Here is a 25,569-nt window from a genome sequence, read left to right as displayed (position 1 = left end):
AATATTTGATGATTTTTAATAAAAAAAACTGTTTTATTTATTGACTCTCATCACCTTTGACTCTCATCACCTCATGTGTGTAATCCTAACAAATATGTGTATATACAGGAGTTAGAAAAAATAATGGAAACACTTTCGAAAACAAAAAAATTATATTCCTTTAAGGGGTAGGACCCCCTATCAATCCTTCTATTAAAACTGTCCTAATTCTTTTTGTGATTTCGGTGGTGGATATTTTCTTAAATCATTTTTTTAACGTGCGCCACAAATGTTTGATAATATTGAGATTAGACGATTTTGGTAGCAAGATATGATGAGTTACTTCCTCAGAATTTTCATCTTACCATTCTGAGATTCCTTTGGCGGTATGGATTGGGGCATTGTCATCCTGGAATATTGCGTTGCCTTCCGGGAACAGTTCTAATATCATTCGATGGGTTCGATCCTATAAAATAGTCAAATAGCCATGACTATTGATTCAGCTACGAAAGCAAACTATTGTGCCGGCTGATTTTCACTATATTGCTTCCCAGATCATCACAGATCCTCCTCCGTGTTTCATAGTAGGAAGTGGAGAGTTGGGCTCATACGCTTCTTTAGGGTTCCTCCAGACGTAATCTCAACTAGTGGTCGGAAATAATGTAAATGACGATTCATCTGAGGATATCACTTTCGTCCACTGCTCCAAACATCACATTAAACGTTTTCTAATGTTGAGAGCAAAAGTTTACGGATAATAGCCCTTCCATAAAACCCAACAATATGAAGCTCCTGACGGACAATTTTTGTAGAAACTGAATTTTCGAGATGCTCATTAAATTCGGGAGCAATTTTAACGGCTGCTGTCCGGTGGTTCGTTGAAAAAGACCTAAATTCTATATACTTGTTCATACGTGCATGTATGACCCTAATTGTTCTTTTATAAGAATATTTATGCAAAATTTGAACGACTTTTAAAGCTTTCAATGGCATCATACGGTTATTCTAAAGCTTTTAAACTTTTGAACAAATTGAAAAACGCTCCGCTTGAAACTTTCTTGGTTAATAAATAATAGTACATTTATTGATAAATAGTACAGATCTCAATTAATGATAGCAAGTAGTACAGATCTAAGTAATGATTTCAATAAATAAAACGTTAAACGTTAAAAAAACTGATTGTTAATAATTTCGGTGATGATTGCCATTAGTTCAGTCGGCGTACTATTTGTATTTGGGGCTCTACATATAATGGGTTGCTATTCGATTTTTTTTCACTTAGCACTTTATCTTTTTATATTAATCTCAAGACTTTGAGTTGTTTTCTATTAAAGACCCTAAAATCTGATTGTTGTGTGATAAACGAAGTAAAAAATTACTTTTATCTTTCAAACCCCACAACTTGGATTTGGTTTACCTTCTACCATACATTCTTTTTTTTTTAAGAGTATAATGTCTGTTTGAAAACAGGTATGTTTGTACTCATGGCACGGTTAGAGTTTGATGAATCTTTTGCGGTGATCATTTGTAAAATCAGTGTGAGATTAAAATCATATATCACTAAAGAACTATAGTAGCAGAAAATGGCATTTGTAGAATTCCTTACTAGAGTTGTTAACTAGACCAAAATCCCTCAAGTGAAAGGCGTTTTTCATTTGTACAAAACCTTTTTTTTAAAAATTATTTGCACTCGCAAACTTTTACTTTTTTTACTTAAGTCATTAAAACATTTTGAAATGTTCTTTTAAAAAAATTTAGAAGCAATTAATTTAAATCAAATTACCAGAGTCTGAGTATATAGAAGTTGCAATAGAGTTCGTGTTTTTGCGCCACACCAGCAAGACTATAGGCAGATAACGTTAACATCCGCTCTTTCCGGCAAAGCATAGTTTATGCGTCATTATATAAAACAAAACAAAATAACTGTGGTCTGCATTTAATTGATGATTTCTCTTAAGTTAGACACGAAAATTAATCGTTTGCTTCTTTTAAACAAATTGCTGACAAGTTTACTAAGCGTCCAAATTAAAATGATAATATTTAAGCTTGAGCCTTGTTATAACGCGGAATAATTGTTAAAAATACAAGACGATATGAATAAAGATAATACCCTAATGTTGCATACAGTAAAAGTGATCTTAAAAAGACCCTAAATATCAAACTGTCAAAAACATTTCAATATTTATATTATTCACATGTAATATAAATATGCATAATCATCAATCACATTTATTCAATAAATGTTTATATTTAGAATACATTTAAAGTTTTTGTATTGAGCAAAATTAACTCAGTTCTTTGTGCAGATTTTTGGAAACCATTACAACCTAACAATAACTTTGAATAATTTACCAAACTAATATTTGTGTGACGTATTCAAAAAAATAATTGGCATTGCTTGGGACTTTTCGGGTTTCCTACACAAAGTAATGAGGAATCCGAGTAAATTATCCAAGCTAATAATATCATTGAGAAAATGAGGTGCAAACGAAAAAAGAGCACGTCACCTGAACGCAAAAAAAGACCAGATTAGGTTTAGTCAACTCAGAATCGGGAAATAATCCAGTAAAGCAATTATTGGTGCGCTAATTGATGACGTAGATAGTTTTAGGATATTAATTGGATTTTAAACTGACATGACTTAAGATTCAAAAAAAATAACTCCCACGCTCTCGATTGTTCAATTTTTTTTTTACCTCTGCCACTTTTTTGATTTTATGGTGAAGTTTTAACTTTGAAAACATTTAAAAAAAGATAGAAACATGAGTAAAATATTTAACTCTGTTCTTTTTTTGTCTCGTATATAATTTTTTTGTTTAGAACTTGGATAAGAAAAAAATGATAAATTCAATTATTCATAATAGCCAAATTATTTTCATGAATTAAAACTAATTACGTTACAAAAACTTTAAGCAATTAATAACATATCTGAATATGCAAAGGTATTCCTTTTTGCAAATCTTACTTCGAAAATTTGCGGTAGAAATTATCTATTCGCCATTAAATTTTAAAAACATAACTTCACTTTTACAAGTATTTTTAAAATATGTCAGCGTAAGATTACAGAACATATTTACAGACAAACTTTAGGCACCATTTTTTACGGATAAATAAGGGGTAGGAATGACAAATTTTGGACGGAAGCTGGAAAAATTTTTCAATATTCTTCCTATTAATAAAACATTTGACGCCACCACTAAATTCCAGGCTCTTTTTATGGACGTTTGAAAATCTATATAAATTAGCAGAAAATTGGTGATTGCCTTTTAATAGTCGTTGAAGATTACGGAGGTTATTTTTAAAATGATTGTGAGTTCAGTTAAAGGTAAGTAAATTTTTACATTTAAAAATTCTCTTATAACAGTACTGGTAATTATATTTCGAACGATTAATTAACTTCACGCGTGTATATTTTTAAGTATATAATTTTGTATACTTTGAAAAATTCGATGGATAAATTTAGGTATTTAAGTCAATTAAATTAAACCCTAAATATTTAATGAATCAACTGAATAAAATATCAATTTTCAAGTATTTAATGGATATCTCCAAGTAGTGAACATTTTCTAAAGCTTTCTCAGTTTTACTATAATGTGTTTAAGAGGCGTTAGGGAAGCCATATAAGGTTAAAAAATTGTCTGAAACAGACAATTTCTTGCAACCACAATCAAAAGGTTGCATTTCGTAACATTCTGCAAATGATTTAACTCCTACAATCGATTTAACTAAATTGTATTTAGTTAAATTGATTGTAAGAGAAGAAGGAGGAGGGTTCAAGGCAGTACGAGGGGTAGCTTTTTAACAAAGACCTTCTTTCGTCATAAAAATCATTCTCTATGTTTACATGGATATTCTCGTGAAAAGAAATGAAACCCTCCTCATAAATTCCGTTGAATAAAGTATTTTCCTTTATTTATCTCTTCTCGCTCCAATTAAACAATTACACGATTATTTTCAAGAATCAATCGTTAAAAAAAAAAATGTTATCGGCAATTAACCAATTTGACTTTTGCTTCGGTTGTTTATTTAAATAATTATTTGTAAGCAATCATTAGAGGTAATTCCTATAATTCTTCTAAATGTTACTACAGAACTCTAAAGGATTTTTAATTGCCTTTTTTTGCTATTTTGTCAACAATAAAGAATCTTGTTTGGTGTTGCTCAACAACTCTTAACAAAACCTTACTTACACTTGAAAATAAACATGAAAACATCAAAAAAATGCTTTGGTGAGGTAAATACGCTAATTCAAGAGAGAAAAAAAAACAACATAATCGTCTTTGTCATTTTAAACTTATCTTTTTTTTAGATATTATGAGATATTAACGTTCGATTATAAAACGCCTCTTTTTAATTTTATCACCAATATCGTAAAAACTAAGGCTTCTTTCAAAAACTTAAAATATTTTTTTATAAGCGTGGTTAATACAGACTGGATCTTATTAAATAATATTTCTCAAAAGTGATTTTTCATGGATGTTTTAAAAAAACAAAAAACAAAATATTTCTTCAATTGAAACACAAAAAAATGTAGCCTAAATAAATAACCAACGGACAAATATCAGGAAGTTTTATTGAAAACAAACTGATAACTAATGACGACAGAAACATAATCCCAGCATTCTTCTTGATTTTTATCTTGAACTATTTTCATAACCTGTAATTAAAAAGTTTTTCCTTAATCAATAAAAATGCTTTTCAAGGTCTTAAAAAGTAAATCTACTACATGTTTTGCATTTTGGTAAAAGAGGTTTTAAAATCTTTTTTTTTTTTTTTTTCTTCGAAAAATTGTATTTTTTTTTACCCACTTGAAATCATTGAAACTGTCGACTTATTATTGTCAAAAAAGCATTTTTACTAAAGCTGTTTGGTTTCTTTCTCCCTGAATTTATTTTCACCCAGTTTATTTTACCTATCTTTGTTATCAGGAAACAGCTTAGAGCTCGACTGCTTTTAACTCCTGTACTTTTTCAGCGAAACATTCAAGTTTTTTGGTTGTTTTTTTTTCTGGAGTTTCTTTTAGGAGAAGCACCAAATTTTACTTTTATAGAAAAAAAATCTGTGGTTAAAAATGTTGATCGTAAGACGCCTGTTACACCTAAATATTTTAATTGCTTAAATTTTTAAAATAGCTACTTTATTGAAGTCGTTTTTTAACTGCTGCAATTAAACTTTTACATATGGTTTTCGAAGTCATTTAAGTAAATACAGAATAATGACTATTACTATGCGACATCTTTTCATAACATTGTAAAGTAGCGGAGATAATTGTTGTGATTTTTATTGAAAAGTAGCTGAGATATATTGGAATTTGTTCTACCCCCATTGCCAAGTTAGGCGTAAACTCAGTTCCTAAATTTAATGCGCTTACAATAGTCATGTTGAAACGACAGACAAACGATTCTGATTATCTTCCAGAGGTGTGACATGTCACTAAAAGTATACAAGCTGCAAAGAAGAAAAAAAGAGAGTTTTTGTTACGATAGCCAATGATTTACAAATACTAGCCTCGAAGTATTTGATTCTTATCAGTCAATTAGATTGTAAAAAAAGAGAAATAATATAACTTTCATTACAAACCTTGCCCTATTTTAAGGCGGTTCAAGACCGTCAATGAATTTTTGAATTTCTATGTAAGCGATCAATATAATATAAGCGAGCGATGTATAATTTCCTCAATCAACTAATCGGATTATGCTTGTTACATAAATCAATCTTTTTCTTTTGTTTGTCACTCGATAAAATAGCAAGGTTAGTTTTAATGACATTTTTATTGGATTCAATCACCATAAGTTGGTTTGTTTAATTTTGTTAAACGATCGTAGTTTACGAGAGTAAATTGCTTTCAAATATAGCAAAGCTTTACTCACCAAATCAGTTTTTTTTTGTAATTGTTTAATTATAGACAAGTACCCTTTTCCCGACATGAATTTTCCGCCTAAAGCAGCCGAGAATTATCGAGATAACTTTTCAATAACTTATAACGACATGAATATAAAGAACGTCGTTCCACCTTTAGACAACAACAAAGTCGACATTGAGGTAAAGTACACCCCCTCTGGCTTACAATATCCTTTTTCAAGAATTCCACCTGTACAGAAACAGTTTAATGGCGTCGAAAACTTTTCAACTACATCGTACAATGCATTTTCTAAAGAACACACTTCGACAAGTATCTTCACAAGTTCTCAAACCCCAATGAATCCATCATTGACGAACATTTCTAATAGCTTAGAAAAATCTGCAACTAGTTCATATGATAAGAACGAAAGTGAGGACGAAGAAGAAGAAGCAGGTGAGATAAAAGTTCATAAACTTACATTTTGCAATAATTTTTACGAAGAGTTAAAATGCTTTATAACAGCTTAAATCTTTTTTTTTTTTTTGCCAGTTTGTTAAAGAAATTTTGTTTTTTGCTGTAGAAAGCCATAGTAGTCAGCACACTAAATTGAATTTCAAAGTAGTTTAAAAAATGTTTAAAAAGACGTTTAGTTTAAATTGGGGAGACATGATTAAATCGATCTCTCCTGATGTAAAGTCAGCGAATAAGGTACTTGGGTTCATTATATATCTTAGAATAGTTCCTAATAAATCGTAGACAAACTATTTGCTTTCGTAGCAGTTGTTGATATCTTGTAGTTTGTAAAGTATTTCGAGTAAAAGATAAAAGAATGTCAAAAAAAAGTAAAAGAATGTCAAAAATCATGAAAATCAAACAATGATGTAAATTTTTTTACATTTTTTTTTTTTAATTTGTGTTTTTAAAACTGATTATGAAATACTATGAAATAAATTATTAATAGATAATTATGAAATAATAATAAAAACTGTTTATTAAAGCCTTTATTTTAATTTTACCCCATTTTTTCTTTGGTCTCTTCGCTCTTTCCTTAATTTATCTTTAAAAACTAAAGGTTTTTTTAAACTTAAAGATGTTTTCTTAAATGTTAATGGATGGATAATTTGTCCGAAAGAAAAGAGAAGTGAATGAATATTTAAAAATGTTTTTTTTTTTAACTTTGAACTGCTTTTTAAGTTTGTTTCTTTTTATCAGATGTAACAGGAAAAACAAAAGGAGGTAAACTTCCCCGCAAACCTCGCACAATTTTTACAAGTCATCAACTCCGTGAATTGAACCGTTCGTTTGAGCGGACGCATTATCTCTCACTACCGGAACGAGCTGAACTGGCACACGGACTCGGACTCACACAAACTCAAATTAAAATATGGTTCCAAAATAAACGCTCGAAGTTTAAGAAAATTATTAAGGCGAACGGTGGACAAATGACCCCAACAGCAAATCTTAGTCAAACTGGTAACCCAACTGTATGGTCAGAATACAATAAGGCATATCCTGGTCACGTTGCTCCACATCTTAGTTCTTTTTCCAATACTTCACATAGCCCAACTCCGTTTTCACCAGATTCATGGTATTATCGTATGGGTGGCGGCTATGGTACGCACGAAAGTATGTTTCCATATACACAGGTTTCAGGTGACATGAGACCGCTTGAAATGAGACCAAACCCAACTCGTCCCAACTTTTCATTTCACATGTAAAAGAAATTATGACATTATATTACAAAAATTATAGACCATGACTTTTTAGACCAGTGTTTATAAGTCACTAGAGTGGGCATGGTGTTATTTTCTAAACTTGTTTCGTTATCTTCTTTTTTATAAAAAGAAATATCTTTTTTTGTAAATATGTATATACGCATAAGCAGAGTTAACGAAAATATAAATTTCTATTATATGATAACATTTCATTTCTTATTCAAGAGAGTCAAAGTCTATTGTCTGTTGGCTATTTATATTCCCATTATGCATCGATATTGCTGTTGCTGTTCCGATACTTTTTACTGTTGATTTTGTTTTTGTTGCTTTGAATCGGCAACCTTATGTTTAAAATAACAGTTTTTGAAAAAGTGGGCCTTCATTCAGTCTTATTTTACTATTAATTTTGTTGTTGCTATTTTTAAAGAAGAAACTTTAGGTTTATATATATATATATATATATATATATATATATATATATATATATATATATATATATATATATATATATATATGTATAAACCTAATATACATAGACACACACACACACACACGAGTTATTTGATACTTCAGCTATATGTAAATTTAAATTAATGATATCAAGTATATATTTAAATGTATGTATGTATGTATGTATGTATGTATGTATGTATGTATGTATGTATGTATGTATGTATGTATGTATGTATGTATGCATGAATGCATGAATGCATGAATGTATGCATGTATTTAAACATCCTTACAATATATATATATATATATATATATATATATATATATATATATATATATATATATATATATATATATATATATATATATATATATATAACACAAATAATAATAGTGATAAAAGTAAGAAAAGTTTTATACATTTTTTCTAAAAAAAATGGTTTTAATATTAAAATAGAAAAAATGTTTTTCTGTTTTTTTTGTTTTTTTTTGAAAAATATTTGTACAAACTTTTAGTTTTTAAATTAATTATCTAAAATTTTAACAATTGACAATGTCACATTTGTTGAATGAAATACGTCAATCTCATAATCTGCACAGGTTCATTTGTTTTAAAAACTGTCATTTTTTTGGCGAGATTTATGATTCGTTCACGCAAAAGCTTTAAAAAGATATTAACGATTGATAAGATTATTTGATTGATTGCAATTGATATTGGATGTTGGTGACGAATATTGGAGCATTCAGTATTTTACAATTTTTTTAATGCACATAGAAAAGAGGACACCGTTAGAAATAAAGAAGTTAATTGGTTAAAAGTATTTTCTTTTTTTTTTTTTACTTCACTAACAATTAGAAAAAAAAAAATGCGTTTTATACATTAGTTTATTTTTGGTATTGATCAATAGCTAGAAATTTTTCAATCGTCTTTTTAAGCATTTTTAATGTTTCAAAATTAACCCCCCCCCCCACCACCACCACCACCACCACCCTCCTCCTAAATTTGTTGAGATTGGATAGGAGTGCCATTTTTCGGACGAAAAATTTTTCTTGTCAATGTTGTTAATTATAACGTGAAAATTCGCGTTGATGATGCATGCGAAAAATTAAATCTCCATTGAATGCCAATATTAATCGGGTAATACCACAAACCCACGCCTTACGGTTACAAGGGTTATTATATCCACCGCCAATTTCTTTAATTATATAATATATTATATTAATAATAATGTTGCTCTTGAAGTTTGATTTATTAAAAAACAGTTCTTATTCACTTTAAATAATTCATAATAATGTGCAAAACTCATGGATTTTTAACCATAGATTTTTCTACTGATAAGACTTTGAATGATATACGCGCGTCTTATGCTGCTGACTCTATATCATTCAGATCAAATAAAGCTCATAACATTAGATTAACAAATATCAATGAGCTAATGGAATTTAAAAAAGCTTGTTTAAGTTACGAAAACAAAGTATGACTCAAATTCTTTCGGAATATAAAGTTAGAAAAGAGGAAAATCCTCTTTTTCGCTTAAATCGTAGTAACATATTTTACTAGTCTTCTTATTATATGGTACACAAAAAAATTCTTCCTCGACATTCAGTTAAAATTTTCTTACGATTCTCTCGTTAAAGAGAAAAAAAACAACAATTGGTTTTTATTAAGCACGTGAACATATACCACTTTTAAAAGCTTGTTTTCTTACTTGGGCTGGTCTTTTCCCTCTCCTTCTACGGAACAGTTAAGACTCAGTTTAGTCAGTTTTATTTTCTTAGATTGTCGAACCACAATTGTCAAACTGGAACAACCGGTTTAGTGAAACTATCGTAATAATCTTTATAAAACTTTTACAAAACCGTTATGCTCTTAAAAAAAGTCTTTAGCAATTATTAATAAAAAAGTTTTTTATTTTATTTTTAAACCTGCAATGTTTTATTTTTTTAATTATATATATAACTATTTAAATAGTTTTTTTTTAAAAGCACTTCCGTTTAAAAAGTTGCTTAAGTTTCACTTTCTTTTTTAAACTTCGTCAATTAAAAAACTTTCTGATAAAGTCCATATCATAGATTTGCTTTTACTTGAAAATTATCATACATATACATACATACATACACACACACACACACACACACACACACACACACACACACACACACACACACACACACACACACACACACACACACACACACACACACACACACACACATACATACATACATACATACATACATACATACATACATACATACATACATACATACATACATACATGACAATGATATCAAAAGGTACAAAAAGTATTGCAGAATTTGCGAAGAAGCATTGCTAATTCAAAACAACATTTAGTATGTGAAGATTCAGCTGCAAATCTTTGGTTTATTAATAGTGTTTACTCAGAAGATAAAAACTCGGTGAAAAGTTTTTTCGCATGAAAAAAAGTCACAGACCTGCTTCTTATCATGATGCAACTCAAATTATAAATAGTTAATGTATAACAAAATGATAGTTTTTTTCTATATTTAATTTCTAATAAAATTAGTTTTTATTTTTATCTTTAACTAGTTTAGCTTAATTTTCTTAATGTCTTTGATAATTGTGATCAAAATTTAACTAGTTTACTTTTCCCAAAATCTTTTTTTTTTTTATCAAAATCAAGTTTTTTAAAAGTTTTCAAAATACTTTTTTTAAATTTTTAAAATATTTTATATAAAGGTAAAAAACTCTTTGTAAAAAACAGAAACTAATTGCTAAAATGTAAATTCAAATCTTTTTTTGTTGGTATTATTTATTTCTTCACAAACTCATGGTAATTTTTTAAAAGGCTTTTTGGTAGAGAGATTGTCACTTGTGTGAATAAGACATTCCCACGTGTTTTTCATTTGTTGATCACATCGATTGTGAGATCTATCTGTGCAGTTCTTTTCCCAAAAATTCGATTAGAAAAGTATCAGGAGATTGAGGTAACTCGCCTGCCACTTTTAGCACATTTTCCTTTTTTAGTTTGACTATAGATAGTTTTGGTCAAGGTGAAAGGTGCGTTTATGTCATTTTGTTGTTTATGCCATATGTTGTCATTTTGTTGTTATATTGTTGGAATATAAATCAGAACCAATAAATCGATACCAGATGGAATAGAACAATATATCAGTATTCTGTGATATTGCTCTTTCTTTGTTATTTAATTAACTTTGATCAACTCATCAATTCTGTTGTTGCTAAAAAGTTCCAACATAAAACGTTCTCATTTTAACAACTTTAACAATAAAATGTTTATGAAATAAAATAAAATTTATTCATAAAATTACAATACTTAAAATAAAGGAATGAGAGGCAAATTTTATTTCAAGCAGTGAATTTTTCTTTGGATAAAAACTGCTTTACTTCACATTATTTTTGTAAAAGAAAGTAAATAAAGATATAAAAGTTATTCAAAGCTTTTGTTAATTTTTGAAATGCATTTTCAAGAGTGTTTCCACCAGCAAAAGATGGCAGCTTCTACTTCATCTGGTAGCTTAACACTTACAGTAAAGTAGCTCTATTTAATGAATTTCAATCTGGTTTAATCCTTGTAATTTACGTAAAGAAGTTTAAAACTTCTTTAAATAAATTACAAGGATCATATAAGTCCCAAATGGTCATGTAATATCGCATAAGTTTATTGATTACTCAGAGAAGAAGACAAGTTAGAAAGAATTGAACATATAAGTTTATTGATTATGCAGAAAAGAAGACGTTGTAGAGTTGAAGTATTTGTGTTTGACTCTCATCACAATGCGGCTGAAGTTTAACTTAAATGCAAATGATTGTCTTATCATTGTCATTGCACCTCAAAGACACCATCTTTTAGATAAATAAGATTATGATCTCAGGCTGGTAGTTTCGCACAGTTTTTGCGGTATAACACAAACTAAAAAAAAAAAAACTATTGTGAAAATTAGCAAAGGAGGACAAAGGGCCTTAAGACCTTGGCCAAGTAATATTCAGTCCCCACCCTCAGCTTACTTTTTGACCCAGGCTTTTGTTTATCTCGTCCATACTCCTTTAAGGTGAGCTTCCACTCATCCGTTTTAGCTACGGGAAAGGGAAAGGGATGGGAAAATTAATCACGTGAGCATACACAGTTTGTAATTTAGTTTTGAAAATTACTCACTGCGCATGCTCAGGGAATTAATTTTCCCATCCCTTCCCTTTCCCGAAGCTAAAACGGATGAGTGGAAACTCACCTTTAAACTGCTTTTTACTTTTAAAATAGTGTGCCTTGATGTTTAGACTTTTTAAAATAGTTTATAGTACAGATGTTGCTGTGTGAAGCAAAGCAAAAACTTTTCTTTTTGGATCAATAACAAGAAGAAATCTGCCTCGTCTCTCTCCTCCCCTCAAAAAAGTTTTTTTCCCTGATTTTTAAAAATCAGATTCGGACATTTCCAAAGCATTTTATCAATTTTCATCGATTTAATCGATAAAAAGATCTTTGTTTTATAAAAATCGCAAACTTTTTAAAAATAATTAAAACTTCGTTAAACTTTCTCTACAATATGTATTTTTATGATAATTTACTTATCTGATTATTACCAATAATTAACCTTTAACTGAAAATTAGTTCAGACATTCTGAACGTAGTTCGATTCGTTTCGAAGTGATTTTTGATTTTATGTTAAGCCTTTTGAACTTGAGCTAAATTCAATTTTTTAAAATTTGATCATCTTCAGTCTTATTCATACTCTGTTGGGATTTAATACCAAATTTTTGCCAGTAACAACAGCATGTAGAACTCTTTTCAATGAATATTTATGTAACATTTAGTTATATATTTCATATTTTTTATTTATTTAACATTTAGTTATATATTCTATAGTTTTTACTTATGCAGCATTTAGTTATATATTCTATAGTTTTTATAACAAATGTTTCATTAAAATATTATAATAAAATAACTTTTCTGAAGCAACCTCTGCTCACCGTTTTGATACTTTAAGAATACAACGAACGTTTGGTTCAGTGTTGGAGGTTTTAATTAAAAATATACTCACAATAGTTACATAATTGTTATTAATTATAAATTGGAGGGTTATGACTTTTAATCTTTATTTGAGTCTTTTTTTACGAATAATATCTTACGTTAGTTAAAAATTTATTTGACTATATTTTTAATTGATTTTTATCTAAAGATAATTATAGCAGTTCGTGCAGATTCAAAAACCTTTTTTTTCTTTTCTTTTTCTTGTTTTTTTTTTTTATTTTTGAGGACTATTAACTTAATATTTTTATAAAAAGTCTTTTAAAAAAAAAGTAATTTTGCCTGTTTCATTCCAGTACCCGTCAAGTTGTGTGATCCTGATGGTTACTTTAGTTGAGCGTGATAAGTAAACAAAGAATAAAACCCAATAAAAATCAATTTTACTTTTAATTTCCACAATTGAAATTAACAAACGATTCAAAAGAGTTGAAGGATTGGTTTCTTATTTTAGAAGATTTGTATATAACCATATACAAAATTTGTATATAAGTTATATACAAATTTTGTATATGGTTATATAATATAACCATATACAAAATTTGTATATAACCATATACAAAATTTGTATGTAACCATATACAAAATTTGTATATAACCATATATCTCGGAGGATGTAACGATTTTATCAAAGCCAAATTTATCAAGAGATAAAGTTAGTTTCGATTGTATCGTTTCTGTAATAAAATTAGTGTTGTTACGACTTTGAAATTATTCGACTGTCGACTAAATCGATTAATGTTTTTTCAAAGTCGACTAAAATCGACTAATAAATTTTTAAAATCGACTAAGTCGACTAAAAATCGATTTAGTCGAAATATTTGAATAAAAAATTTCATAGTAACCATATACTTTAATGTTGCTTGACAGTTTATTTATATGAATAAACAAACAAATTAAAACGGAAATCATAAAGAAAAGAAAAAAAAAAAAAAAACACGGATGGGCATTTTGTATCATTTTTCATAACAATTAAAGCAAAAAATTAACAAAAAATTTAATTAACAAAAAACAGTGGCGTAGATAGGTGGGGGCAGATGGGGCGGCTAAAGATTTTTTGTGAAGGCAGATTAATAAAACTTTTTCCCATTCTTAACTGAGTACCATAACACATTACTTAACATTTTGTTTTAAAAAGCATCAACTAATTACTATAATGAGAATAAAGAAACATTAATGAAGCGGTGCTACATACAGTAAGCTAAGAGTTAAATTTATGTGATACAGCAAATTAGGTTCAATGTTCAGATATTTTGGTTGAATTTAAACATAGTCATAAGAAATAGATAGTCTGGTCACTTGGGCCGTAATATCTGGATTTTTCTTATAATCATACGAAACACTTGAAATTTGTCGGGCGGCCAGGAACTGAGTGCACAAAAAATGGAAACGCAGAAAGAACTCTATGGTGAATTTGATAAAGAAGCATTATTTTTTTCTTTGGAGAATGATATTCTTTTTGAAGACGAAAATTTTGTTAAAGATTTAGATGCTTTGGTGTTGGAGTTATCTAGTGAACAAGTTGATTGCACATTTTCTTGCACAATTTGTTCTAAGAAGTGCATATCTCAAAGAGGACTTACAAGGCATACAAATTCAAAGCATCAAAGTATTCCTTTAGATTTAACGATACAAAGTCCTAAACCACCTATTCTTCTTGATGAATTTAAAAATCTGCTTGATAAAAGTATTACTACCTTAATCAACGATGAATGCTATCCTGATTTGTATAGAGATGAGTTAAGGATTAATCATGCAATAATTTTAGATACTTCACAACAAACTCTATCTCTATTAGAGACAGTAATAGCTGGTTTTAAAGCTGATGGTGATGCTGAAAGATTTTATCCTAAATTTTACAAAACTGTTAATCAAGGAATTTTATTTAGCAATCTGACTAAAAAATCGACTAGACTTCTTGGCTATGAACTATGCAATCATGTTTTAGCATTTCTTACAAACTCACTTTACAATACTTCTTTTTTAAATTTAAATGGTTTATCACCTGTTGAATTTTCTGATAGAGACAAAGAAATTATCTTTTATCTAAGTGGTTATGTATTTAGCACATTTTATTGCAGAATTCGCAGTTCTCGATTATGGCAGCAAAAGTTAAGCACAGACTGCCTTTCACTTCTTAATGCTGGTAAAACAGAACAATTATTTGAGAGTCCAGAAACATGCACTGAAGCTTATGATAAATTTGTGAATGCTAAAAATCGTGGTGGTTTGTGGAAAGTGTCTCCTCCAGTTTTAGAAATTTTTACAAAAGTTGAGTTTCTCTTTCGCCATCAAAGTAAAAGTTTTGTAAAAAAAATTGATTCAGAGTTAATTGTAGCTGAAACCTTAAAAAACAGTGGAGTTTTGGCTAACATATCTGAACTTCGTGGTCTTTGCACAAATCGAGTTTCCAAAGAACTGTCTTTAAACTTATTTTATCATCTGATTACACTTTATGTCAGAGTAAGATCTTTTTCGTATGCAAAAGAAAAACTAAGTATCCACAAAATCAAAGAGAATCAAACAAAGTCAAAATCCCTCCGCTCAAAAATGAAAAAAACATCAATTGGATTATAGAAGTTTAGTAGAATATTACACTTAAAAACGGTTATTTTCATAGCCACAAATCTCATGAAAGCATGCTTGGCATAGTAACTTTAGCAACTATTTGTCATTAAAAAGATTAGTTTTTAAAATTTTTGTTATTTGTTTATAGAAATAAAAGCTAGGTAAGAGACCCTCCCTTATCTAAAAGAAAACAAAGAATAGTTAAAAATGAAGTCCAAAATTAACTATGCACACTAGTTTTATATTTATAATAAACAACTAATAACTCATAGATCAAAAACAACTCAAAGATCAATTCTACCCCTAATATATATATATATATATATATATATATATATATATATATATATATATATATATATATATATATATATATATATATATATATGCATACATCAACTAATCTTAACTTAGATCTGCCTGTGAAATCACTAGTTTTTTTGGGGGAAGTGGATACCTGTGGAGGTTTTATAAAAAGAATAATAGGTGCCTGTTTATATTGTAACAAAAGTAAATGTAAGGAAATGTCTACAAAATTAACTGAAATTTAGTTTATTACAAATATAAAAAAAATTCTAATGTAACTAATCAATATTTTATGCCATTTAACATTTTTAATAAGATTTGTGGCTATGAAAATAGCCGTTTTTATGTATGTTCTTTTTCTTTGTTTTCAGCAGTACAAGGAGACATAAGGGAAATTTTTATTGAATCACTTGAAAAGTCAACTTTTCATATTAATACATTTTTCAGAGTTGGTCCATTTTCTGCGTGGTATACGTGTTGTACTCTCCCTTGATATTTTGTTTGATTCATTGACATTTTGACAGTTACCTGCAATTGGGTGAAATATAAGTTGATTTCGAATGGTATTATCATTGAAACCAAAATCAAACAAGGAAGGATTATCTTTTCTTCTACCAATTGACCGTTGTTGTCCAAAGTAATTTTCTAAAGGATCCTGACAAAACCTTTCAGTTAATACATAACTTACATTGTTGTTAATTAAAAATTTGACAAGTTCAATAACAGAATTAACTGTGATTTTTAAACCTTCATGAGTTTGCCAAGTAATAAACATATTACTTCTCTCACTTTTTGAAAAATTTCCAGATCTTGATTCAATAGAAAAAAGCCAATCAGAAAGATACTTTAAAAATGTTTCTCTAAGCCATGTAAATCGAACATCATTTGTGTCAGAAAATGGTTTCAAAAAAGAGTTGCATTTTAATATACAATCATTTGTATTCCGAACATTTAAGCAATCAAAAAAATCATTAAAATATTTGCAAAATTGTGCTGTCCCAGATGTATCTGATGGTGCATAGATTTTTAATGCAGTACTACATGAATCACTTAAAACTTGTGCAGCTAAACGAACATTCATAGCTGAAAATGGAGTTATTTTAATGTGCTCAACAGTTAGCTTTGGACATGCATGTAGTTGACATTTTAAATCTTCATAAAATAAATCAGAAATATGGGACCATAAAATATGTTGACCCTGATTCCACATATAACGATTGCTTTTACCAGCTCCAGAATGGTAAAGGTTGTTCCTTGCTGTTTTAATTAAATGAGGAACATCAGAAATAAAATATATAAATCTTTTATCATCATCATCAGCAAATAGATTATCAGTGCGGTAAGTCACATCAACATTACCATTAATATCTTCTTCTTCAGTCAGATTAAAATGCATTTTAAAAAATTTTCTATTCGATGATGCTCCATCACAAGTAACAGCAACTACTTTTAAACCAACAGAGATTTCTAAAATTCCTACAGCTTTCCAAAATAGAGAAAATAATTGCACTGATGTAATATTTGTAGTAGCAAAATTTGCAAAACTGTATTTAAAAGGATTTACAATACTTCTAATTAAAAAAACTAAAACATGAGAAGCAAGCTTATCAGCTTGTTGTAACGTTGCAAAATTAACACTAGGATCACCCAAATCAACATAACCAATTAATTCTCCAGAATGTTTGTCCCAAACAAGATTTTCTTGAATTTTCATTTCATCAAGAACTAGGACTATAAATTTCTCTTGAACTGAAAAATTAATGACTTTATCTTTTAATTCTTCTATTATGTTTTTATTGAATCCCAACTTGGGCTTTACATAGTTTTTATAGTCACGCAATCGCCTACGACTTGGTAAAATTAAAAAACCAGAATGAGTTTTCTCATTTAACCTTATTGCTTCATAAGCAGCTGGTGATTTTGCAGCTAATCCCAAACAGTAACGTATTATTGCTGGATGATAACGAATCCCTTGCTTTGAGCATTTTAAATATTTTTGCTGCTCCTCCCAAAACAGGTTCATAAATGGAGAAATCTGACTTTTATCAGCTTCTGCCATTATTTGAACTAAATCACTTTCAATATTTTTACTAATAGCTAGTGATGAATTTTCAATCTCTTGCTTCATCAAAGCTAATTCTTTTTTTAATTCTTTATTTTCTAGACGAACACTCTGTAATGTAAGCTTCAGACGATCTGGAGATGTAAATGTAATTGGTGCATTTAATTTAGCAGGGATACTAGAAGTAGCTAATCTTTTTTTCAAACATTTAATTTCACTTTTTTCAATACTTTTACATTGTGAACAGCATAACATCCACTCAATCAGCATAATACATGACTGAGATCGAAAATACTCTGTCTGGTTTAAGGGAAACTCACTCCTAGATGAAAATAAATCAAATTTTTTTGAAATACAATGTTTAATATAAAGATTTGATTTTAATGCAAAGACATCAGTTATTCCAGAACAAAGGTTAAAAGAAGTAACAATAGATAAAAGATTAGATGCTGAAATATGTCGCATAGATCTTCTGTATTTTGTATATATTAAATGATCATCTGGAATGAGCCAAGAATATACACGAATGGTGAAAGCAAGACTATCATCAACATATATTTCATATCGAGGACATGTGTGGATTGTATCATAAAGTTTAAACTCTGCCACAACAGGACTCACACTCATGGTCCAGTCACTAATTTTTAACTTGCTAATACGATTTAAGAACTCTTCAAATGATTTATATATAGGCTTAAAGGCAGTAATATTATTTGAAGTCGTTAAAGCATCTTTTTTAGCAATGATGGCAGAGGCAGATTTTCTTTGTATAGGAATTGATGGTGTGAAAGATTTTTTTGGTAAGCACAGAGTCGGCAATGATCCAGGTTTTAATGTCTTTTTTTTATCATTATAAAGTATCATTTCTGGAAGATAATGCTTTTCACAAATAAACAGACGCTTATTTTCTATTTGAGTCTTCAAACTTAAATCTTCATAACGATCTTTGAGAATAATGGCAATCAGACTTTCCCTCCAAGACGTATTAAAACTGTCGTTAGAAGCAGGAACTTTAAATATTGAGACTCCCTTATGCCTCCTAGAAGTACTGCATCCATAAATAGAACAATTAGCACCAGGCATTCAAAATATTGGATGAAAAAGATGTAATTTAAACAAGCAGTTCGTAGATAAACAATCGATGAAAACAAATTTTGTGCACTCTGAAGCGGACTGGACACGAAAAAAATGCGAACAAAGAGTTGATCAAAGGAATACCGCAAGTGGCCAGACTATCTATTTCTTATGACTATGATTTAAAAAACCGCTTTGAATGATACTCTAACGAGGAGCGGTTAAATCCTGATATGCGGATGACAAAAGTAATACTTCAAAACAATGTTTCGAAAACACACCGCGTATATCTTTTTAAATGGATAATTTACGGTTGTCTACAATAACTGACAATGAAAAATGAAGACTTCTCTGTTTTCTTGTGGATATGACAATTGTAAAAGTACTTTCACACGTCGATATGATTTAAAAAGACACATGATCAAGCTCCATGGAGTCAGCGATGTTAGTCACAGTGGAAATTGTTTATGTATTCAATGTGGACATCGGTTCCATAAAATCAAAGATTTGCGAAAACACCTCAATCAAAGTCATAATATTGAATTCAGAATCGAGTTACTCAATTTTGATAATAAAGCAAGTAAGTCTGCTAATTGTGGCTAAAAATATTAGTTGAAAAATGTCAAATGCTATGTTAAATATATAGCATTAATTTGTTTGTATTTTTATTTAAAAGGTTTTGATAGCTGGAAATGTCAGTTAGAAGAAGAGAAGGGAAGTTCTTATGTTAAGACTCAAGGTGATGTTATTGGAAAAGATGGTTCCAAAACAAAGTATTGGCAATGCAATCGATGTGATATATATAAATCAAGAAGAACCGGAAAGCGCAGAATTAAGTCTTCAGGTAACATAGTTTTTTAGTTTGCTTTGTGACAAAGTCTTGTGTCTTACCATAGCATGGAATGGTTACATTTAGAAAATGAAGTTTTATTAGTTTTATATTTATATTTTAGTTGATATGTTAATTAAAATCAGATTTAAAATTATGGTAAATAAGATTTTTTTTGTGAAAGGTCTATGCATATAAATCTATTTGAAAGTCACTCGTGTGTAAGTAATACTTTAAATTTGTAATAATTTAGGAACATGCAAGATTGAGAAAAACTGCACATCAACCATCAAAGAAGTTACAAATAGTGATGAAAAAGTAAAAGTTGAAGTCTGCTATACTCATTATGGGCATAGCCAAGGCTATCATCACACATGGATAACTAAACGTCAACGCCAAGAAATTGCCTCTAAACTACAACAAGGAGTTACACGCAGAAAAATTCTAGATGATATAAGGTAATTTGTTTAAATGTGTATTGTATTTATATTGATATTTTTGCAATTGAAGAGCATTTTTCTAAACAAAACTCTATTAAATCTAAAGTCTATTTTTTCTGATCTTAAAATATTGGCATACACCCTGTCACTTACAAACCTTTTGATTCCACAGTCTGTAATATGATTCCAAACAACTAGTACATAGTAATTTGTTTTTTTATTCTTGTCATAAATGTACTTACAAATTTTTATGATAGAGATGATATTGGTTCTAAGTTTCAAAGAATTCATTTACTCGAAAACAGAGATATTTTAAACATTGGACGCGCTTTTGGATTGCAAGAAGTGCAACGACATGCAAATGACCAAATGAGTGTTTTATCATGGATCCAAGAATGGGAGCAACTAGATAAGACCCCTATTCTTTTTTATAAACTTCAAGGTAAATAACTTACTTTTAATGCTCTTGGCAGTAAATCTTAAAAAAAATTACTTTTATTTCCATATATTAAAAAAATTAAGTTTTATAAGCTTGAAATTTCTGCATTCCATAACGTTGTGGAAAGAATTTAGCAAACAAAATTCTTTTTTTAATATCTTAATAAAATCGTTTTTATAAAAAATTATATTTTAGGCCAAGCTTCATCTCAGCACGAGTTTAAAGATGAAGATTTTATCATAGTAATCCAGACAGAGGCACAGAAGGAAATGCTGGAAAAATTTGGGAGTAACGGTTTATGCTGCGACTCAACACATGGAACAACTGGTTATAATTTTCTTTTGATTTCTCTACTGATTATGGATGAGTTTGGTCAAGGTCATCCAATTGCTTGGTGTTGACCATGAAACCATGAAAATGAATCATTCGTTAAAGTCTTTTTCAAAAAAATAAAAAATGAGGTTGGGACTATACAACCTAAATGGTTTATGACAGACTTAGCTCCACAGTTCTACAATGCTTTTTGTGAAGTCTTTAATCTTCAACCAAAATGGTTATACTGTGCATGGCATGTAGACAAAGCATGGAAAGAAGAATTGCGAAAAAAAATTAAAAATTTTGAAATTGAAACAGTTGTTTACAAAATGCTTAGAACAGTTTTTGAGGAAACAAATGAAATTCTTTTCCAAGATAAATTATCATCCCTCATTAATAGGCTAGAATCCCATGCTACTAGTGAGTTTAAAGCGTATTTTTTAAAATACTGGATTTGTGTGACAAAAAGCTGGGCCTATTGCTACCGCGTTGGTGAAGGTATAAATACAAATATGTTTGTTGAGGCATTCCATAGAACTTTTAAATACAACTATTTAAAAGGAAAGTGTAATAAACGTGTTGACACAGTTCTTGTGAATCTTCTTAAATTTTCAAGAGATAAATTATTTTCTCGCTTGATAAAATTAACTAAAGGTTCTTTGACACAACGTATGCAAAATATTTATGACAGACATTTGAGTAGTAAAAAAATGTCTTATACAGCCATAAATAAGACTTCTGATGAAAATGTTTTCCTAATCAACTCTGAAGATGGGCAAAATAAATATGTTGCAACAAGACTGTCAGACAAGTGCAATACAGTAGGTTGTCGGTTGCAGTGTATAACCTGTTTTGTATGTACACATACTTTCCATTGCAATTGTTCTGACTTTCTCATAAAAAATACTTTGTGTAAACATGTACATCTGCTTAAGGACTTTTTAGCTGTGAACAATAAAGTTGATGATAAAGCTAAAAATTCAGTTGAACTACAGGATGGATACTCTTATAACGAAATAAATTCAATAAAATGCAACCTAGAGAAATTACACAAAGTTTCAAAATTTGAAGAAACAAAGTCCAAGACAGTGAACTTGCTCCATACCTTGATGCACCGTGTTAACAACTGTAGCAACTTGGATATTGAAGCTTTAAAATACATTGGAAAACAAGTGAGTAATGAACCATATCAATCTTTTTAACAGTTATTAGTTTTACATTAAACACACGCACACACTTACACACACAATTAAATATATTATATATATATATGTATATATGTGTATATATTTACATATATATATATGTGTGTGTGTGTGTGCGCGTGTGTGTGTAAATATATACACACATACATATATATAAATATATACACACATACATATATGTGTATATATTTACATATATATATGTGTATATATATATATATATATATATATATATATATATATATATATATATATATATATATATACACGCACACACATATATATTGGAATCTATTTTAGATAACAACTACAATAAACACTTTTGATGCAATGTCAAAATATCATTCAGTGAAAGAAATAAAGACGTCGTCATTAGTTGCTTCCAACAAAAGAATTAAGCCTCAAACAAATTTTGTTTCAACAAAGAAAAAAAGAAAAGAAAAAACTAATGTGCGTTTTTGTAAACCCACTACTTATGAGAAAGAAAGTATCTTTAAGACCGAAAAGCTGAATAATAATGAAGACGAAAAATCTCTTTGCACTGTTGATGGAGTAACTCACAAAAGCTGTTCCAATAAACTTGCTACAATTGGGATTTCAACTATAAACGTAACGATTCCAAATATAAGTGTAAATATAGCATAAAGATTAGTTAATAATATTCAACAGTTGAATCAATTTAACATCTAGATTTTCTTATTTATTTTACATATGTATTTCTTCCTGACCTCAAAGTTTCTTTATTTCAGATTGCGTTTGTTTGTGTTTTTTTTGTTTGAATAATATAAAAAAATAAAGTAAACAGTTATATTATAAGACAACCTTGTCCTTGGATTTTTAAACATAGTTTAAACATATTATATAAGGTATAGATATATAAATTAACAGAGTTAATGCCAAAGTGTATCAATTATTGTTCATAATTCATTTCTAAATTTCAAAATACGTTTCTTAAAGATTTAAATCTTTAAAGGTTTTTGTGCACTTTTAAATATATAAAAGTAAGTGCAAATATAAATAGTGTTTTGAAATCAGAAAAAATTGAATTTGTTGTGCAAGACAAAATTCAAAGTTATCCGTTTCACCCTTTGTTCACCCTTTGTTCACCCTTTGACGTTTCACAAATATACACCTTTTCAAGATGTAATTGAGAAAATGAAAGTTGTTAATAAGAAATCAAAAAAATGTAATTGAGAACATGATAGTTGTAATTAAAGAAAGTATAAAGAAGACAAAGTTCTTTGTATTTTGAATTTTGTAGTCCTAATATACATTGTAATTTATAGCTGAAAATAATATAATATCAATAGGATATATAAAGTCATGAAATGAAATGACACAAAATGAAAAAGACATTTGAGGTTTAGGCGGTAACTGGAAAAATGTTATTGGGTGTCAATTAAAATTTTTTTTATTTTTGTGAAAAATTTAATTGAGATTTTAGATGAATAATAAATAAAACACAAATAATTTAACTGAGTCGGTGAATTTTCAAACATGTTGTGTTTCTTGATTGCATATCGCGATCTCTAAATTACATGTTGTATTTCTAAATCACGTCTTACTTTTCTGAATTACAATTTTCAAGTTCTCAATTACATTTTGAAAAGGTGTAGAGCAATTCCATGGTCTCCTTAATTGTGTTTATAATACTAATTATCACATAAACTTCTTTTAAATACAAATTACTTCTTTGATAATAGTAGCAAAAACAAAAAAATTTTAAATTAAATTGAGTATCATTTATAAAATGAATTAACAGAGAAAAATAATTATTTAAAGAACTTTAAGAATTCGAAAATTTTTAAAATTGGAGAAGCGTTTTAACACGATTTAAGTAAACAACCGTAAATTATCCATTTAAAAAGATATACGCGGTGTGTTTTCAAAACATTGTTTTGAAGTATTACTTTTGTCATCCGCATATCAGGATTTAACCGCTCCTCTCTAACGCATGGTTCAATCTTTACAAATAATTTTTCTTTACAAGATAAATTATTTGTAAAGATTGAGCCATGATACTAATTGATTAAAGATTTATAAAATTAAAAAAATAGAAATAAAGATATTAGAATGATTTTCCGACTAAATCAACTTTTAGTCGATTAGTAGGAAACCAAAAGTCGATTAAATCGACTATTCGGTTTTTCAAAGTCGACTAATTTCGACTTTCGACTAGTCAACTTTTAGTCGATTTAGTCGAAGTCGATAACAACAATAAATAAAATTGCAGATTTTGTATCCCAATGTCGACCAAAACACCAAAGATTGACAACATTAGAAAAGTTGCATAAATTCCCGAAGTTCTATGACAATATCTCGGAAGGCTGTTGTGGCTCATAACGATTCTAAAGAGTTTGTTTCAATGCCATACAACGAAGGACTTGAAGGAATAATGGGCTTTCAATTCCATCTTGGACGTTTTAGTCATTCATTAAGCCGTGTTTAATAATGCTTTAAATATTGTTTGCCTTAAGTTTAGTTTCAAAATATCCAACTAATATCAGAATAATCCGAAGTTTTTGTAGATTTTCAAATCAACTGGTATAATAACACAAAACTTGAAGTTTAGAAATGTTGACGCTAACAATTTCATTCATTTTGTAGAAATTTAAAACCTCTAATTCCATTGTTAATAATTTTTTTCGGTGAAAAAATCAGATTTTCAGGTATCGCAATAGACGGAGAATAGCATCTTAGACAAAAATCCATTATATATAAAAACTTCCTGTATCATTAATTTACTAAGACCTAGAGGATATTATTAGACCTGAATGCCAATTTGAGAGAAAAAAATATTCCTCTCAGGAGTGTTGGTTGATTCATCTAAACTTAGTGGAGGTTTGTAAACGTCAATAGATATTATACAAACCTCGATTAAATTTACAGCACCCCCAATTACCAACACTCCCTCTACCACAACCTTTCTCTGTTGCCAATTTTGAAGCCATCCTGACTACATATGATCTGCAAATTTGTTACTTCGCTTATTGCTTTTCGATTCATTTCTTTATATTTTAACTTTTCTGTGTTCTTAAAATCTCAAAAGAAAATCTTATTATGGCTAAACTGATCATCATTAGCATCTTTAGGCAACCCTTATATAGAAAGTGATCAGACAATAAGGTATGAATGACAGTTGGTTTGAAAGGAGAATAGAACGGAAAATAATTCAGAACTTTGTTGCTCCGTTTTTCTAACAATATTTTTTGATATGCTTTTTTATCTGCACTTTTAAACCTGAAATAATATAAAAACCCCTCCTGCAAAATTTTTTATGGGCCTAAATTTTTTTGTTTTTTGATGTGGCTCAAGTTG

General features: G+C 29.0%; 4 protein-coding genes across 8 annotated transcripts; all 4 read left to right on the top strand.

Moving 5' to 3' along the window:
* Positions 1-3,161: 3,161 nt before the first annotated feature.
* Positions 3,162-7,741, top strand: LOC145190217 (uncharacterized). 3 transcript variants are annotated; one of them, XM_080067019.2, is made up of 3 exons: positions 3,162-3,304; positions 5,885-6,274; positions 7,034-7,741. In XM_080067019.2, exons 1-3 carry the CDS (start codon positions 3,283-3,285, stop codon positions 7,537-7,539), a joined length of 918 nt encoding a protein of 305 aa, XP_079923145.2. In that variant the 5' UTR covers positions 3,162-3,282; the 3' UTR covers positions 7,540-7,741. The 3 variants fall into 3 exon arrangements, with proteins under 3 accessions (XP_079923145.2, XP_079923146.2, XP_089947730.1); XM_080067020.2 differs by lacking the exon at positions 3,162-3,304 and adding an exon at positions 5,710-5,730; XM_090091604.1 differs by lacking the exon at positions 3,162-3,304 and adding an exon at positions 5,757-5,775.
* Positions 7,742-14,282: 6,541 nt separating this feature from the next.
* On the top strand, positions 14,283-15,640 carry LOC149887331 (uncharacterized). The gene has a single exon (XM_090091895.1). The coding sequence runs from the start codon at positions 14,397-14,399 to the stop codon at positions 15,588-15,590; it is 1,194 nt and encodes a 397-aa protein (XP_089948021.1). The 5' UTR covers positions 14,283-14,396; the 3' UTR covers positions 15,591-15,640.
* Positions 15,641-19,297: 3,657 nt separating this feature from the next.
* Positions 19,298-21,347, top strand: LOC149887330 (zinc finger transcription factor family protein 17-like). Of its 3 annotated transcripts, none has more exons than XM_090090552.1 (5): positions 19,298-19,603; positions 19,700-19,867; positions 20,106-20,310; positions 20,550-20,734; positions 20,927-21,347. In XM_090090552.1, exons 1-5 carry the CDS (start codon positions 19,363-19,365, stop codon positions 21,130-21,132), a joined length of 1,005 nt encoding a protein of 334 aa, XP_089946678.1. In that variant the 5' UTR covers positions 19,298-19,362; the 3' UTR covers positions 21,133-21,347. The 3 variants fall into 3 exon arrangements, 2 of the variants coding, with proteins under 2 accessions (XP_089946678.1, XP_089946679.1); XR_016453376.1 differs by having other exon boundaries at positions 19,300-19,603; positions 20,569-20,734; positions 20,927-21,057; XM_090090553.1 differs by lacking the exon at positions 20,927-21,347 and having other exon boundaries at positions 19,300-19,603; positions 20,569-20,741.
* On the top strand, positions 21,220-23,005 carry LOC149887329 (uncharacterized). Its single transcript, XM_090090551.1, has 2 exons — positions 21,220-22,218; positions 22,552-23,005. The coding sequence occupies exons 1-2, from the start codon at positions 21,220-21,222 to the stop codon at positions 22,894-22,896; spliced, it is 1,344 nt and encodes a 447-aa protein (XP_089946677.1). The 3' UTR covers positions 22,897-23,005.
* The last annotated feature ends 2,564 nt before the right edge of the window (positions 23,006-25,569 follow it).

The sequence above is a fragment of the Hydra viridissima genome, unplaced genomic scaffold (genome assembly GCF_058129835.1).
Source record: "Hydra viridissima isolate aposymbiotic clone 2 unplaced genomic scaffold, HvirCarnegie_v1 scaffold_6, whole genome shotgun sequence".
NCBI lineage: Eukaryota > Metazoa > Cnidaria > Hydrozoa > Anthoathecata > Hydridae > Hydra > Hydra viridissima.
Note: the sequence above shows the minus strand (reverse complement) of the source record. Positions and strands in the feature narration are given on the sequence as shown.